Source organism: Amphiprion ocellaris, chromosome 9, assembly GCF_022539595.1.
Source record: "Amphiprion ocellaris isolate individual 3 ecotype Okinawa chromosome 9, ASM2253959v1, whole genome shotgun sequence".
Lineage (NCBI taxonomy): Eukaryota > Metazoa > Chordata > Actinopteri > Pomacentridae > Amphiprion > Amphiprion ocellaris.
Window position 1 is genome coordinate 14,155,073 of NC_072774.1, and position 18,604 is coordinate 14,173,676.

The window sequence follows — 18,604 nt, forward strand, 5'->3', positions numbered from 1 at the left end:
ATTGGGTTTGTAGCACATTGTCTACCTTACAATGATGGGAAAGCGGCATTATTTATGTTTTGACAAAATATATCTAATGAGTTATTGATGCCGGAAGTCCGAATCTGTGAATATCTTTTCTATTTTACTGAACCACCACCACCACCCAAAAAGAAATATATTTAATTCTGAAAAAAGCATTTAGCCATACTTAAAGCTTTAAGTGCTTTATTAACACAAAACTAAGAATTTTGTATTGTTTTATGGTCATAGGTTCTGCCTGAAAAGAATGGGCATCATTTTAAACAGTGAAACCACACTAATAAAATACAATGTAATGACCAACCGGTGTGCAATATTGAGTTCTGTAAAAGCATAAATTGAATGCAGAATACTGTACAAATAAATCTTAACACAATTAATGTATTGACTTATTTATGTGTGTGTGCATGTATTTATTGACTGATTTATTTAGTACTGTCTACTTCAGGAGATGACTGGGGGATGATAAACTGTGACCTGCTGGTTGGGTTCTCTCTGTTCTCATGTTTCTTACATGTTGGTCTCCTGATGCTGCTTTACTTCAGCCAGTCCATGAGCAACAGAAAACACAGTTTGCCTTGTACATATTGTCAGTGGTTCGAGTCTTCCCATTCCAGTCTGTGCATTTGCAAATGTTTTTGCTTCTTAGGATGTGGTGGAGTTTCGGGTGTAGATATTTTAAACGCACTGGTGCAGCAGCGTCTGTAACCTGGCAACCCCTGACAGGACTGGGCATGCAGAGAAGTCTGAGGTCTATCCGCTGATCTGGCATCGGGTCCTCATTACTTAGGTCCTACAAAGTTGAAAGTGGCTGCCCTACAGATTTCCTGTCTTTTATTTTGTTAAATAAAGGACGTTTCCATATTTTAAGGGACAGGTGGCAACCCTAGTGACACATGTCCAGCCCCTTCCCTAAAAACAACAATTGTCAAACTGGAATAAAAACAAATAAATCCAGCCAATGATGTTGCTGCACTGATGTAAACATGGCATCGTAAAACCATTCAGGAGGGAAAAAAACAAGCAAACGCTGGCTAAACTTTATTTTGCGACAAAGTCACACAACATTTTAGAGTTTTTAATCATGTTTGACCACCGATTCTGTAACTGCACTTCTTTTTTTGTCCCAGAGACTCGTAAGATTGGCAGTGGTTATTTGAACTTTTACTAAAAATAATTTAATATGAATTTTGGTGACCAATCCTTTAAATCGTCCAAGAAAAGAGTTGCAAGAGCTGGTGAGAAAAACTTAATTCATAAAGTCCGATTACACAACGTAACATATATACATACATATATATATAATAATAATCAGAGCAAATCTGCTGCCAGTTGCTGTTAAAAAAAATGTAAAAAAAAAAAAAAAACAAAACACTGAAAAGTCTGTCCATGTTTGGCCTCGTCCTCCATTCCTTTTCTTTTATGAAAAAGCTTCTATATCCAAATCCTTCTGTTCTTGCCTCAGTGAGTTACTGAACTATCTACCACCACATCCAAAAGTGCAAACTGTCAAATAAAGTCAGTCTGCTGTTTGAATCACACACAGAGGAGCCTAAACATAGGCTACTTGCATTTCTGATAAGTGATATCCTGTTTTCAAGGGCTGCAATACCTGACTAAAATGACGGGTGAATGTGTCCGTGGCTCTTCATGAAGATTCAGCTATAGCCTCAGACAGTGAGGTCTAATGATGCTGCTGGTGTGTTAGTTGATGCTATAAAAGGAGCATGTTGTCATGATTGACAGCTGTGATGGAGCCACATAGGAACATTGACTCTTCTGTTTTTTAACCATGGGTTTTATTGAACCTCTAAATAATTTGTTCTGCAGTAAACTGTACGACTGTGAACAACCTGGGAGAGTCTATGTTAATGTTGTATCTTGCAAGCTAAGTGCACAACCAATCTACAGGAATTAAACAGTTGATATGTAGCTATCAGACAAGACAACTAGCAGTGAGTACATGACACGTATGTCTTTCCATTTCAATTGTTTTAACCAGTGACATACAGCCAGCGTCAAACACAATCAAGACTACAGCATTGAGCAGGAACTTTCATCCATCTTATTATGAACCTTATGCTGTCTACATAATGCTACATAAATATCATCACAGGATAAGGCCAGTGTTATGCTTTCCATGTCAGCTAATACAGAAGGGACATAAAATGTAATGGAGACCTCAAGTCTGCAAGAGTCCAAGCAAACACCTCCACAAACACCAGCATTTATCCCAAAATTAGTCTGTGTCACATCCATGGCGTCCACACCTGTCCATGTGCACATCCACCATGGACTATAATCAAGACTGACTGGATTTATAGTGTACCACTTTTTATTTGTTTTTCTCTTAAACAGTTTTTACTAAAATATAATATACGGTATATTTTTTAACAAGACTGGGTCAGTTCAGCCATTTTCAAATTTATTTTCAGTCCTGATGCCTCCAAACTTCCCTTGATTCCCATTAGTTTGTGGAAACGCAGACGACTCTAAAAGTGCATCGGGTTAAATGTAATCAAAAGGTCTAAATATAGACTCAGGGATACCCATTGCTGTAAGTTTTCATGTGGCAACATTCATTCCATCATTTTGCAAAAAACAAATCACATCTCAACTGGTTTTAATAATGAAAATAAAAAGTGTACTTACCCCAGAGAGTATTTCAGCTTTGTTCCTTGAAGGAACTACTTGTCAACTTTGTGATCCAACAGGCCAAAAGCCTTCTCAGTTTGCAGGTATTCCAGTTTTCTGGTCATGTGATGGGATGCATGTGTAACCTATCAAATTAAAACACCCCCTTTTCAAAACTAACTAGTAAAACATGGCTTCTGTATTACTGCCTTTTAGTAAAACTGGGGTAAAGTAATTGGTGCCATATGGCAACACCATGCAACAGAGGGTTAAAGGAATTAAACTGAAAAATAAAGGAAAGCACAAATGAACAGGAAACTGTGCACCTGTCATTCTATACCCAAACTTCATCAATTAACTTAATATTATTTATTTTTAAATCTGTTAAATCAAAAGCAGCTATAAGCACAAATTATTTTGCGGAAAAAAACTCACAATAATAAGCCCTACAAACTGCACAGTGCACCTCGAGAGGAAGGAGGAGGGAAGCAGAGTTTTTAAAATGAATTCACCACATATCTTTAGTTCGTCTAAAACTGTTGAGGGTCTTCTCAGTTTTTTTTTGGGTCCTTTTTCACACTTTAGGACAAATGTTTCCTAGAAGGTTTAACCTTGCATTTTATGTCACGTCTACTTTACACAGAACTTCTGCTGACCTCTGTTTTAGATGTTTAAATCCTTCCCTGCTGCCAGAAATAAAGTCAGACCCCTTCATGATGCAGAGAAATTCTTTGGATTTTTGTCTAATTGCTGAATGTTGCATATTAGGCTGATGAGTTCTAACCCTGGCTTAAGGATCACATGATTAATTACATAACAGTGAGGGACTGAGCCAAGTTGTGATCCGTTCTCCTGCTTTCCCCAACACTGAGACACTTTCAGACCTCTTTTTCAGACTTGTTAAGTCTTTGATACGATGGCACAGGCTGGGAAAAACACACACACACACACACACACACACACACACACACACACACACACACACACACACACAAAATACGATACACACTTGAAATCTGCATTCATAAAGCCCAAACTCCTGTTTCCTTCAAGCCGCCTGTGAAGTGTTAATGTTTGCTGTTGATTGACATCTTCATGAGTACTCTGGGGGGTTTGTGTTCAGCGGAGCATGTATACGTTCTCTAAATATGTCCACCCTGCAGATGTGCATCAGACACAAAAAAACACATTATTGGAATAACTTACTGTAGGTTTTTCATCAGGGAGGGTTTGTTTTAAATCATCACTTCAGTCCTGTCTCTATAGAGCATTTTTCACTGCTTTTTTTTCCTCCTACCATTGGTGGAAAGTAGCTGAGTACACTTTTGAAGAATTGTGCTTAAATATACTTTTCAGTTTTTCACTGTACACCTGGAAGCTGACCATTACAACCATAGTCAGAGTGGTCAGTGAGCAGCTCCTTTATAAAATAGGATTTTACATACAAAATATATATAAAAAATCACACATTAAACTACCTGACACTGTATAATTAACTTCACTTTAATATGCAGGTTACACATTTAAGCGTCTCAATGCAACAATATGGGTAATATTTATCAGTGTAGCACATTTTTCTGTCTCAGAACTACTTTGATCTTTTAAACTTTTGCACACTTAATGTGTTATTGCATACTTAAGTGACATTTTAAAAGCTGGAATTTACTTTTAATAAAAATGTTTTCATATTGCACTAATGCTGAATACACCCAAATTAGCATTTAATATATTTATATTTCTATGCAATGGTGAAAGGAGTATTCAGACCATTTACTAAAGTAAAAGTAGCAGAACAGAAAGTTAAAAAAAACTCAGATTTGAGTTAATGTCCTGCATGAAAAATCCTACTGAAGTCAAAATGCATAGCAGCAAAATGTAGTTAAATATAAAGTAAGATACTGCTTTGAACTGCAGTGAATGTCAAAATGCTGCAAATAAAATGTGGCTGTAGCATGAAGTATCCAAAATCATCACATAAACTTGTATTTATGTTGTTTCAGTCATTTTCTTGTGCTTAATATCAAGGTTTTGCAATGTTTTGTACTTTATTTAAGAAAATTTATAGCAAAAAGCTTGTGTTTTAATCAACATTTATATTTCATAACTACTGTTTGTTATCAGTATTATAACCCGGGTATCATATGAGTAGTGGTGCAGGAAGTATTCAAATTCACTTAAGTACCAATACAGTAAAAGTCCTGCATGAAAAATAAAAGTCACGGTAGCAAAAAGTAGGTAATGGATTAAAGTGAAAGTATTGTTTTGAATGATATCGAAATGTACCAATCAAAATGTGACTGAAGCACCAAGTATGCCAAATCATGTTACAAGTTGTTAGAGTCTTTCATCTGTGCTTAAAAAATCAAGGTTTGTATAGTTTATATGGCTAGTGGTGATATAATGATCACTTAAAGAAACAATACAGCAAAGTAAAAATACTCCATTTTAAGTAAAAGTTGTGTGTGAAAAATCCTGCTAATGTTAAAGTACAAAGCAGCAAAATGTAGTTACACTATGAAAGTATGAGTCCTGGTTTGGCCCTTTGACTGATACATTAATACACAAAACATCATTAGATTATTAATAGTGAAGCATCAGTGTGTCAGCAGCATGTTACTGGTAAAGCTGCTTTTACTTATTTATATCCAGTTTTATATACTGTAAATAAATCTGAGGGTTCGTGACATGATTAATAGAAGAGGAAAGAAGAAAAAGAAAAAGTTCTGCAAGACAAATCTTTTTAGTTTTTGTCTAATTTTTGGTAAGATATTAGATCATTTGAACATTTATTGAAATCATGTGAGAAGTTTAGAGAGAGAAAAATCCCTTTTTGGTGGCGCTAAACTGTGAGTGCAACGACACACTGCTTTCTTTAATGGGCCAAACATGCTGGAAAACTCTGTGTCGTATTTTAAAAACTTCAATCTTCATCCTGTAAGAATGTAGTGGGGAAGAAAGTGTAATATTTCCCTCTAAAATGTAGTAGCAGCAAATGGAAATACTCATGTACCTAAAAATTAGATGTGGGTATAGTACTGGAGTGAATGTTCCACTGAGTTATTTTCCACCACTGCTATGTGTCTTATTACGAGGTTAGATGAAATGTACGTCCTCCGTGTGTTTTTGCATACAGTCGGTACTTTCTCCAGCAGCTAAATATACACACCTGTGAATCTCACTGGGTTAAAATTAAACTTTATTTGGCGTTTTGACCTCAGTCGCTCCACCCAGCCCTCTGCCAACCGTCTGCGTCAACCAGAGCCTTTATGTGGAAATAGTTTATTTGCTCTGACACTGAGGATTTCTACAAATATCACAAGAAGATACTGTATCTGCTCGGCCTGCTTCTTTTCCCCCCACACTGAAGTGGTGTACCACAGCATGATGTGGCATCATCTATAGATGCTTTCTGAGAAACTTATCTTGTGTAGCCTGCTAATTTTTTAAAATAAGCTCCAGCATGAGGCGCCCGGGGTAACAGAGTCAGTGATTCATCAGTCACCATTCTTGTCGTAATTATGATTTCTATTTTGACATCTGGGAAAGTCTTTGAAGTGTGTTTGGTGCCGTGGAGAGCCAGCGAACAGCCAAATGGAGATGGGAGTTTAAAACCTGTTCTGTGCTTGCCAGTCTTCTCTGAGCAATCATCCATGATACCCACCCTTAGTGAAACTCCAGCGTTTAGCATAAAACTGGATTTTTTTAGTGGCGTTATCGAACAGTGGCTGTAAACCTTTTCAGCCCCTGATCCATTGAACTGAAGCCACGTCTCCTGAAAGCGCTCCACATGTTGGAGGGCACCGCTTTTTGTAATCTCTGACACCTTTTGTTTTTAGAATGTTTCTTTCAAAATTCTTTTTTCAGAAATCATTTTGTGGCCACCTCCTACACTGAGCACCAGTTATAGGAAAGTATTAGCCATCTGTGTCGAAAAACCTTTGGTAAGGCTGAGGCAAATATAGCTGATCCGTGTGAAAACAGTGATAATGAGGAGGAGTATTATGCTGGAGTTCCTGTTGTTTGTTGGTGCCTTCACCTCTGTTTGTCAATGAGTAAGCCATTTGTAGTGTCAAAATGAAGAAATAATGAAGCTTAATGGCGCCTCTTTACTCAGTGACGTGTGCTGAGCTCTTTTTCCTTTCACATGTGACATGTATTGGTGGTTTTCTGTTCCTCTGAACACACACAATGTTACACTCTGGCTTTTTATTCATGAAAAAAAGAGCAGAACATCAAGGGAACGCTGGCCCAGACAGGCTGGCACAAATCGAAGGGTGTTAACAGGGTGGGGGGTAAGTTTCCAAAAGGTGCAGACACCCAGCCTCACCTGGGGTTCACAGCGAGGTCAGGACACCTGCGCTGCTTTATATCTTAACTTCCTGCCATGACAGGTGTTCACACCTAACATTTATTTATTTCAGATTTCACAGGTGGTTTTTTTTTTTTTTTTTCAGATACACTCAGCAGTAGAAGTGGAGATGCAGTAGAAGATCCCAGGTACAGTCGCATCGAGAGGAAGAGGCACGACAGAATTCAATTTTGTACGGCGAGCTCTTCAACAAACTTCAAATATATTTACAATAATAAACAATCAATGATTCATAAGATGTGATATTTACAGTTATTACAAATAACATGTGTTCAGTGCCTGCGGCTGAACAAGTCAGTAACTGATATCTCTTAGCAGTAGTTTTTAAAAACAATTCACATTGATTCATCTTTTGTTCCCAGAGGAGGCGAAAACCCCTCTGGTGTCAAAAGAGTCTGGTCAAGTTAATGCCAAGAAATCTGTGGTACAATACAAACAGTTTAATTGTGTAATTAACAATCAATAACCACTTCTAGTTAGAACATTTCTGCAGAAAGGAACCGAGAAACACTTATAAAACAGTCAGTCGTAACAAAATAACTGGTGTTCTCATTGAAATCAACTCATAAAAAAGAAACACTTTTATACAGAATATTTATACAGGAGTAGCTTTTTGAATTGGATTGTTAACCAAAGGAAGACACATCGCAGACATCGATTTTCACACAGATTGCATATGTTTTTCTTTCTAAGGTGTTCTATAGGTTAGTCATTTTACCTAAGCTTATTTGCATGATAGTAAAAATTGCATACAACATTAATTGTGAAGCTTGTAGCATGAGTTGCTCGACATACAGCACTTTTTATAGGCAACCTTTAAAGCACATTTCTCCATTTAAAACGTTTAAGACACTTTTTGTTTTTACTGCCCATCGAAATTACATTTATAAATAGAAAAAAGGTTGGTGGAAATTAAAAATAAAAAGCGCTACGGAACATAAACTTTTTTTTAAAAAAAAGTAATTACATCAGAAACACTGCATGAACTGCAAATAAATAATGTCGGACAACATAAACATTGTGTAATTCACATTTCTAACTGTGTGGCAATTCAGAAAGTTACAGTGACAAAGGTTTTGCAAAATAATCTAACATCGGCAGTGCCGTATAGTACAAGGCATTTGTTGGCATAGTTTCTTTAAGACTGTGTTCTTTTTTTACAGTTACAATATAATGTCTATATATATATATTTATATTTCTTCCCTAACAAATAATATGTAAAGACTGAGCTATTCTCAGAGATGCACCTGGGCTGGGTGATCGCGTTCCAGAGTTTGGAGTGATCCATAATCACATTATGCGCTTTTTAAAAGAATAACTAATCTGCCAGCAGGCTCCAGACTTGATACCTCATAATTAAGGCCTTGTCAACCACTTGGTCCTTGATTTAATTTGCTATTTTTTAAAAAAAATCCAGTTTAACATCACATACGTAAACACCTATCAAAGTCCTAGCAAACTCCAGGGGAACTTTTTTCTTTTTGAATATAATCAGTAGCTCAAAAAGATAAAGTAAGTCAGTGTAAAACAACAGACATAGAGTGCAGTCAGCAAATATCCACGGCAACATACTTAGAATAATTTTTTGTGCAGATTATTTAAATGATGCATCAGTCTTTACAGTAAATAATACAAGTTTTACAAAATCCAAAAAGTAGTACTTGTTGTATTACTGAGTCTCAAATGGGCTTTCCAGTGTGTGAACACTCACTTCACATAGCCTGTAAGTCTGATATATATATATAAACACTCCTCATACAGTCCAGACACTGTACTGATTGAAAACACTACTGTTCTGTATTTGCAGTGTGGTGGTTCTGTGTCGGCCAGAGTGTTACATTTAGCACAGTCATCAGTCTGTGTGTGCACAAGAAAACTCTGATTCAGTCGGGGGGAGTCTTACTCCTTGGCCTCGTGCTCTGACTCTAACTGGGCCTCGGCGCCTCGGCCCAGCTGCTCCTCGATCTTGATGGAGAAGATGGTGCTGTTGGTCTGCGTGCTCTCGTCCAGCTCCTTCAGCAGCTCTCCGCTCTCCCTGAAGTCCGTCAGCTCCTCCTCGAACGCCGGGCTGCTGCTGCTGCTGCTGCTGCTGGTGTTGGTGTTGGTGGTGGCTGCCGTGCTGTTGTTGTTGTTGTTGTTGCTGGGCTCCTTGGGCGCCTTGGCTGGGTGATTGACGTAAAAGCGCTGGTTCTGGAAGAACTTGATGATGGTGAGCTTGGGCAGGTCCAGCTGGGCCGACAGCGTGTGGATGGCCTCCTCGTCGGGGTAAAGACCCACATCCTGGATGAAGCTCTGCAGGATGCCCAGAGCCTCCAGAGAGATCTTCCCTCCGCCGGTGCGGGACTTGACGCTCCCTCCACGGCTGCCCTCGTCCTCCGTCTCAGCTGGAGAGGCAGTGGAGGGCTGGCGAGGTGGCAACCGGGGGCCGGTGTTGGGTTGCTGCTGCGGCAAGGGCTGCTGGGATAGAAGGGGCTGGGAGGGGTGCAGGGACAGGGAGGGCTGGTGGTGCTGCTGCTGTGGCTGAGGCGGCTGAGCCTGGGAAGAAAAGTGGGGAAGAGAAAGGAGATGGGGATGTTATCAGTGAACACTTATCGGCGCCTTAATAAGGCCTTTCATTAAAATCAATTGAGTTGTGAGGAAAAATGGGCCTGCTGTGTATAGAACAGGCACTTGGTTGAAAGAATTTTCCATGTAATATCTTATTGAATGTAATCAGCTCTGCAGATATGATTTTTTTCCCCCCTTTTTTGCTAGTGAGAGATTGTGCCTCTCATTGTGGGGGTAGAGGCAACGGCAACACACCAGCAGAGACACACACAAACACACACGAGCTGAAAAGACACACAGCCCTACACACAGTGGGAATTCACTGGGAAACTGGCCTCTCTATTATATCCTCTGCTGCTTATCGGGCTCTATTGCCAGGCAGTGATAAACAAGCTCCCTGTGCACAATTCACGTTGCGATGGTCTGGCTGATTTGCTGCAGTGTGAGAATGCTATCGATGGCTTTCACTCTGCCGTCAGAGTCCCGTTAGTGTAAACACATGACACATTACTCGTAAAATGTCTCATTGTGTGGTTGGAGAGGGAGTGAGTGGGCAACTCGTGGTCCCTATTGACCTCGCAAAATGGGTGCTCTTTTATTTTCATTTCTGAGTCAGACACTGTAGATAGGTGTTTCATAATGAAGTTTGCAAAACAGCACTTTGCAGGGACTCTGCTTGCCAGCTGCATAAATGCACCCAAAGATGTGATTTTACTGTACCAATATACTGAGCTGTGATTGTTCTTGTTGAGCAAATGTGAGCTAATTTGGCTAATGTATCAAGTTAGTGAGAGAGCAGCACAAAATATTTAAACACTAGTCTCTTATGGACAGTGAAAAACTGCACCATTAAATCAGAAATAATCCTATTTGATCAATCTACAACCATTTCTGTTTGCATGCAAAGTATGCACAAAATTCCCCCATTCCATATCTGCTGCTGAAACTGATTTGTAAAAGAAATCCTATTACTTTATTTATATCCAGTAAATGACAGTCTTTGTGAAACGCTGGCCATGTATCCCAGTAACCAAATAACTAATCAACTACTCAGCTGTGGCTCAGACTTTTAATAGAAGTATTATTGTACTTCATTAAGATGTTTCGACCGTTAACTGAGCCTGTGTGTTATTTTCTATTCATCTGCCAGATGTCTCTTACAAAGCAGCTCTGTTAAATAAGTTCAGCCTAATGATACCTTTGAAAATGGCTTTTGCTGGAAAGTAAGAACTTTGAAGTGTTGCTGTGTTTCTAATTTGCAAGTCTTCATAAAAACTAAGTGTTGTTTATTCAAATTCCTGGGAAATTCTTTAAGAATAAATGAAAGGGGGGAAACTGCGCTCCGTATTTATTTGTTTTCCACACAGACATTTAGAAAAAGAAAAGAACTATCAGTTTTACCAAGACAGATTTTGTGTGCCATATGCACTCTGTATGATTTAGATGATTTACTGATTATAAAAATACTTACAGATTATCTTTATGTCTTTCTACTTCTGAATTAAATCAATGAATAAATAGTAGTTTTTAGGATAATCTGATAACAGAGAGGTTTACTACACTGGTGCCCTAAAAAGCAGGTCCCTGGTTCGATTCACAACTGGGGACTATTTGCTGCATGTCTTTCCCCTCATTTATTTTCTCTCTCTACTGCCACTGTAAAATATAAGCATAAAAATACCCCCCAAATAATCAATAATAAAAATAATTGTATGTATGTGTGAATGTGTCACCTCTATTTGAAGTGTGTGAACATTAAGCTTACAGGCCGCATATTAACTGATGTTTTGTTTGCGGTTTTTTTTTTTTACGTTTGGTCCTGGTTTTGTATTTTAGAAAATCAAACTGTAAAGAAGGTTTTGTCTTCAGTGTTTCTATATGATAAAAACATTTATTTTTTGAACAGATGTTCCAGAAAACTTGACACCTGGGCAACACAGTATGCTGAAAAATGTCCTGCTCACCTGTAGCTGATCAGCGGAAACATGGATCAAGTGCGACGGCCTCTCGTTGTGATGCTGCTGGCCAGCGCTGCTCTCCTGCTCGTAGATGGCGTCGCGTTCGATCTGAGAGAGGCTCAGGAAGCGTCGTATCATGGAGAGGTTCTCCCAGAGTGTCCGGTTCTCTGGAGACGGATCCTCCTTCCAACGCAACAGCTCACAGAGCCAGCCCTGAAAAGCAAGTTTAGAGAGGGAGGCAGGGGGAGAGAGAGTAGATCAGTAAAATGTGGTTTTTACACTAAAATGTGTTTTAATTATGGGAGGCACTCTCCAAAATGTTTCAGCACATTTACATCTTATTTTAGGCCACAGAATATGGAAACTGACTCATGCAGTCAGCACAAATATTTAAACCTGCTGCTTTGGGTGTTAAAATAGATAGAGTGGAAATAACACACAAAAAAGTTGCTAATTATAAAACATCAAAGTACTGTGATAAAAAAAAAAGAGTCACCATTTTAAATGATTTTCCAGAAACACTTTGCATTATGAAAATAAACAAAACTGCACACACAAAGCACACCACCGCTTCACAACGGGTGCACCTGCAGTTACTGTGTTTCTCTTCCACAGCAGAAGATGAAGATGTGAATTAGCCAAGGTCAAGCAGCACAGCAGGAAGGAACAATTTAACGTGACAAGAAACACACACTCGCATATTGAGTAGCACCCTTGGGAAAGAAGCGAGTGACTCCCATGTTTGAAATGCTCCAGCAGAGGGCCATGAAAGACAGAGCTGGGAAACAGTGTGGGACAATTACAGTCAAAAATGCTTTATTTCATAAATACAATGTGCACCGAGCCCGAACTTGTTCATTAAAAGATTCAACATGAGGTCGGGACACAGACAGCGCAGCACAAAAGGCAGAAAAAACTTGTGTGTAGTTTTGCATGTTGATAATGTACAGTGAAAGACGGATAGAATTACACATGAAAATAAAATTAAGATATCCTTCCAGAGGGATGTATCATGATGATCATTTCCTCAAAATTGTAATGATCTTCGACCTGACACGTTAGTGGTACATATGTTACAATCTGACTTTACTGTAATGAATAAAAGAAAGATTGTTACACTCGACAATAAATGGCTGCAGTTTTATATCAAATGAGGGGATGAAATTTTTTTTAATCATTTATTTTCTAACACATTTTTGTTGCAGTTTGTCTGATTGCTAATTAAATAAATAGATGTCATATGAAATGATATATCTATATATATATATATATATATATATATATATATATACACACACATATATATGTAATTAAAAAGTATTTGCTTTCACTGTTATGACATGTTACAGACAACACTATTAAATAATCAATTCAGAAAATAGCAGACTAATTAATTGTTAATGAACATAGTGCTAGATATCCATCTTCTTTTTTTTCTGTTTATTTTTTTATTTGAATCATGACTTCTAACTGAGGTCAGGATTAGAGTAAAATCTAAGTTTAGGCGTGAGGCAAGTAGGAGTATTCAGCTAGATTTTATGGAATAAATACAGTCACAGTTACAGTCATTAAAATGTGTGTTCGTGTTTGTTCGTGGAGCTGAGTGACGAGCTCACGACTGTACAGACAGAAGGGCTCCGTCGGGGCTGAGTGACGTGGTCAGACGTGACGACCTAAACCTCAGCCGTCCGCTGAGAGTGCGTGAGTAAGAGCGAAAGGGAATAACAGACTGTAGAGCTGTGTGGGAGAGCGAAGTGGAACAAGAGGGGGGCTGGCGAGGTGAGGGTGAGGTGGGCATGAAGTTGTAGTGAAGCTACAAGAGAGCTGTAAAGGAACAAGAGTGGATGAAGAAGAAGGAGGAGGAGGGACGGCCGGGGAGCGAAAAAAAACCAGCGAGGAGGAAACGTCAAAGAGAGGCAGCGAGGTGTGCGACAGTGTGTGTGTTACAGAGGGCTACTCTCTCAGCCGGGTAGTCTGTCCTGGCAGCGCGACAGAGCGGCGCTGTAATCTCCCGGCCAGTGCGCGGCAGCACCTTTCATTTCCACAGGATTACACCGTGCTGCTGGTCCGCACACAGACACACATGCACACACACACACACACACACACACAGAGGGCACAGCCACGCCGCCACACTGCATGCAAGAGATAACTCAGCAGTTTGGTTGTCCCCTGTTCCAACTCCTCCCATAAGCCACATCAAACCCAGGAGGGGTTTTGGAGGAAGCCGAGAGGGGGAGAAAGGGAGAGGGGCATGAAGAGAGAGAATAAGAGAGAGAGAGAGAGAGAGAGAGAGAGGGAGATTGGGGGGGAGTTGCGAGTAGAGGGGGCCATAAAGCCTGCGTGCCCACCTTGTTCCTTTGCCACGTTTATTGTTGCATTTTTAATTTGCATGCAGAGGGATTTGGACGGCGCTCCAGTTGGGCTGTCTGTGGTTTCAGCTGATTCGGTAGTGAAGAAGAACACACACACCCCACCCCACAAACACACAAACAGACGCGCACAAGCCACCACACACCATCTTGTCAAAGCCAGAGAAACAGTACCCCAGCCCAACGATGGAGTAATCCAACTCAAACACTCCCCAAACCAGCAGGATTAAACCCAAAGTAGCAGAGCCAATCAAACAAAGGCACGACGTGAACTCCATTTCAATGCCAGGAAGTCCATTTGATGAAATAAAGTACAGAGAGTTTATTAGTTCACAAGTGCGAATGTTTGTTTGTGCGGCTTTTTACTTTCCTGCCTGTGTTTGACTATTTCAACAGTTTGACATTTAGCTTTTATAGAAGGAGCTGAAGAAGAAGGAGAATCACGCGCCACAAAAAACAACTACAAAAAAACCCCTAACATTTGCTAAACGTTTTTTTATGTGTTGTACGCCAAGCAGCAGTTAGCGCTGCTCCCGGCCAGCACTGTGGACAGTGGACAGTCAGCATTTTCCATGGCAGTTTCAAGAGCTTTGTTTGTGTTTGTCTAATTGCATTGCTTCCACAAGCCAGGCAGAGGCAGTGAGATGGGAGGGAGAGGAGAGTGAGACAGGGATGGAGAGAGACAAAGAGAGTTTAAGTTAGCAGTTCCCTTGTTTGTCAGTAAACTTTAAAAGGAAAAATTGTGATTAAGTAAATGCACAGAATGTATTCCCTCTAAAACACAAAGTATCGTGAAATTAATTAGATTTAAATCTTACATATATATCAATATTTTCTACCACGTATTACTCCATCAACAAGATTTTATGTTAAACATTCCCACACTCAGCTGATATTACCATACTGTAGCAAATCTGTTTTCCCCTTTATTGTTTAATGTAATTTGTTGAGCCTCTCCACCGCAGCTGACAAGCACCAACTGCTCTTGATTGGATCATAGAACTTGCTGCCCCTGCCACTAAAGTGTTATACGGTCTAGAAAACAAAAATCTAGGGCTCTTCAATCCAGTGTACTCTGTTTTTGTTGAAGATCATTAAGGGCTCTCTATAAATAAATAGAACAGGTAGTTCAGAACAGGCCTAGGTGCAGACCAGCAGAGAATAGAGCACACACTCAATGTTCCACAACAACTGTTTTCTCATGTTTAACCATGCAGGCTGCAAAATACTGCAGCGACAGGAACCAAAAGTCTAGTGATACTTGCTGCAATGTCCATGACTGACAAGATGGATAATTAACACTTACAGAAAACATACATTCATATTAGAAACAAGAGATTTATTATTATTTGGTGGTCTCTATGGTTTAGATTCACACCTTTCATCACAGGCAGCAGAATAAGCAACCTAAAATTTGTCAGGATGTGCATGATGCTTAGACTCCCCTGTTTTGGCCTCCTATGTCTTCGTTCTTCCAGTAGTATAAAAAAAAAAAAAAAAAAAAAGTATAATCTCAAGGCTGGGCTCTAAAAAACTGAGATGGGAATTTTTCCTAATACTTTTTTTTAACACTTAAGGATCAATAAATTGCCTTTACAATCATTCGATGTTCAACTGACCTACTGAAATAACACATTTTCCTAACCAAGATGGCCTAAGAAATCACAGATTAAGTAGCAACCTGGAAAGGCAGTCCATTTGGATGCGAAACACATCTCTCAGTTGAACTCACAGATGCTGCAAACAGGTTCATCGAAGCAATAAGTACTGACAGGCATAGGATTATCTTGCTATGTTGGCGCACACCTGCAACAATATTGCACTGTAATCCACTGCCTCTAGGTCATTGTTGCTTAATTATTAATTAGTTTCAAACAACTGGACGGGCAATCGGAGGAGCCTTTCCTTGTTTTAAAGCCGGACACAGATCTGCGTCGAGGCTCGCGGAGTTCTGAGGTCATAAGTTGCCCAACTAAAAGGGCACCTTATGACCCCTGAGGTCTGATCCGACCAAAGCCCCATGTGCCTCAGCAGACTATTGTATAGACCTGGTATAAATAGCAAGCGGCTGTTCTGATAAAAATATTTTTCTTGCAACACAATAGTTGAATTCATGCGCAAGATTCACCCAGCTATGCAATGCAGTACACCGTGTATGTGAGTGCTGCAGTCACAAGCTGCCAATGAGAGCATAGGCCTGCTCTGTCAGGGAACAGCATGGTATTCACCGCCCAACCCACCCACCCATTCACCCATTCACCGCCAGACTAGTGCTGCAAACACCCCCAACATGGAAGCTCAGAGAAACACTAACAAAAAAGCTGGCTTTGCAGTGAGACAGGCAGAAGGAGAGAGAGAGAGAGACAGACAGACAGACAGACAGACAGACAGACAGACAGACAGACAGACAGAGAGGTCTGTCACACGGCCTGGACCAACACCTACCCCCTAATCTCATTTGCTTGTTATCAGCCCCATCAAGCTGACCTCGGCCACCGCAAAAATAAATAAATAAAATAAGCCAACAGATGTCCATCAATTTGCCATTTGAGTTTTTTTCTCCCCCTTCTCGTTCCTCGGATTACTGCGTGACCACAATAATGCCTCAGCTCTGACCAAACTAAAAGGCTGCGTACCGTTTGGATTTTGACCATTTGAACAAAAAAAAAGGCTGAGATAACACATCAAAAATGAAGAGTAAAAAAAAAAAAACACAGATGAAGAAATGATTGTGGCTATTGTTGTGGCTGGCTGGTTGGAGGAGAGGACTGTTTCAGAGGCAGCCAGACAAACCTCTCCTGTGTCTGAACAAGGGAAAGAGCTAAAAGTAGGGGGAAGACAATGCATTACTGTCTTTCCTCCTCCTTGAACCTGGCAGAGGCCCAGCACTGGCAGACACTGTGCAGATAAATGCAGCCGATAACACGGTATGTTCAAACCTGTTTCTCCACCCAGAGCACGCAAAAATCAGCGGCTGCACACTCGACCCGCAAGGTAACGTGCGCTGTGTTGTAAATACATTACGCCATGGTGGACGCCCATCTGCTGACGGTGGTGGAGTCTTGAAATGTTCCTGATGCTTGGGCATATGTGAATCTCCTGCAACAATAAGCAATAATTGACTGCACATTTCAGGGCCAGATTTTTTTTTTTGTTGTTGCTGCTAGTGAGTCTTTATATGCAAACAGAACAGCTCTGAGTGACGACAAATTGTCTTTGGCATACTGTGAGGAAGAAAGGGCAGGAGAAACGGGGTCAGCGGCCTTAATTGAACTGCAATGGCAATTGGAAGCATGGCAATTGTGTGCCAAAAAAGATAATAAGATATTAACAAACCAGCGATATGCCACAAAGTCCCATTCATTTGTCTATTAATGGTGTCTTTATTCATTGTCTTTGTGCAATTTCTCTTCTCAGGCGAGAAGTGAGCTATGCAAAGGCCCAAATTCCCCTAAAATAAGTCTTTCCAGCTTGTTTTAATGAAAGGACGAGTCTAAATCCGAATATATGCTCCTCTGTGGTAGTAATTCTACCATCACTGCTTAAAGGAAAGGAATTAATTTGTGGTTCAGCTAGGATTTAACACGTTGATTATCGTAGCACCGCTGCAGCTAGATGTATATGTCGGGTTATGTGGCATATTCATTATATACCCACAGTAATCGTGTTTATTTTCTTTCATTCGCTATGTGACAGGGAGATGATCAGGACAAGGGCAAGGTTTGCACTAAAAAATGACTGCTAGCAAGATTTTCACGTAGAAATTTGTCTCGGAGAAGATTACTGAACTGTGCATTCACCATACATCCAAAGTAATGCAAAGTAATCATGTTAGCATTGTTTCTTTCATTTAGGGTACAGTGAGGAGAAGGTTTGCACTTGAAATGGATCCATCACAAAATACTCACTTATCTAATGTTACTGAACAGAAAATGATGGAGCCTTTTTTGAACATGCTTCATGTCTTTGGCTTTTCTCTCTGTCCTGGTGTGTAGTCCTACTAGCGCAAAAATCCAACTTTACTCAACCATTAAATCCCAAGCTCACCTCTCTAACCATTTTCACAGACAAATGTCAACATTACAAAAGACCACATACACAGCATCAGAGGCAATGACATTAAGTATTTCATATGATTATGGAGAAAAAGAGTAATTTGCAGATAAAGAAAATTAATGTGATTCTAAAAATATACTATTTTGTTCATAATGTATCTAAGGCTGCTCACCATATGGCGTTCAAAGAGCTGAATTTATTGTTAAGCCACATTTTTATTTACCCCTGCATAATTTTTCATAACCTCGCCATCTGATTCCAATTCACACGCTGGTCCTGAGCCTTCATAAGGAGGCGGGCGACAAAATAAATGGATCAAACGGACATCGTTTGGATATGACAGGTAGGCCCTAAGGATGGTTGGATTAGAGACCACAGAGACGGATGATGAAATTTCTAGTGCTCATATGTACAGATCATGAGGGTGCTTCTCTCTTAAGGAAGGCTTTTAAGGATTAAAAACTGAGTCATCTAAATCATTTTAAACTTGCCTTTTAAAAATATTTTTTATTATTAAATCATGCTGATATGACTCTGATGTCTTGTCAGAGTGGATGCTTTCCAGATTGTGGTTGCCAGATTGTGTCACCATCCTCTTTTGTGAGGATGTCAGTGGCTGAGCTTTAGGAGAGAAATTTGCCAGTCT

The 18,604-nt window shown here is 39.9% G+C and overlaps 1 protein-coding gene across 3 annotated transcripts in view; it reads right to left on the minus strand.

Annotated features, from left to right (window-relative positions):
• Window positions 1–7,449: 7,449 nt before the first annotated feature.
• Window positions 7,450–18,604, minus strand: part of LOC111566130 (DNA-binding protein SATB1) — a 57,977-nt gene continuing 46,822 nt past the window's right edge. For all 3 annotated transcript variants that reach the window (XM_023266550.3, XM_023266546.3, XM_023266547.3), the window contains exons 12-13: window positions 11,537–11,743; window positions 7,450–9,560 (exon numbers count right to left, since the gene is read on the minus strand). In XM_023266550.3, coding sequence (XP_023122318.2) covers window positions 8,925–9,560; window positions 11,537–11,743 — 843 coding nt within the window. In that variant the 3' untranslated portion in view covers window positions 7,450–8,924. The remainder of the gene's footprint in view (window positions 9,561–11,536; window positions 11,744–18,604) is intronic.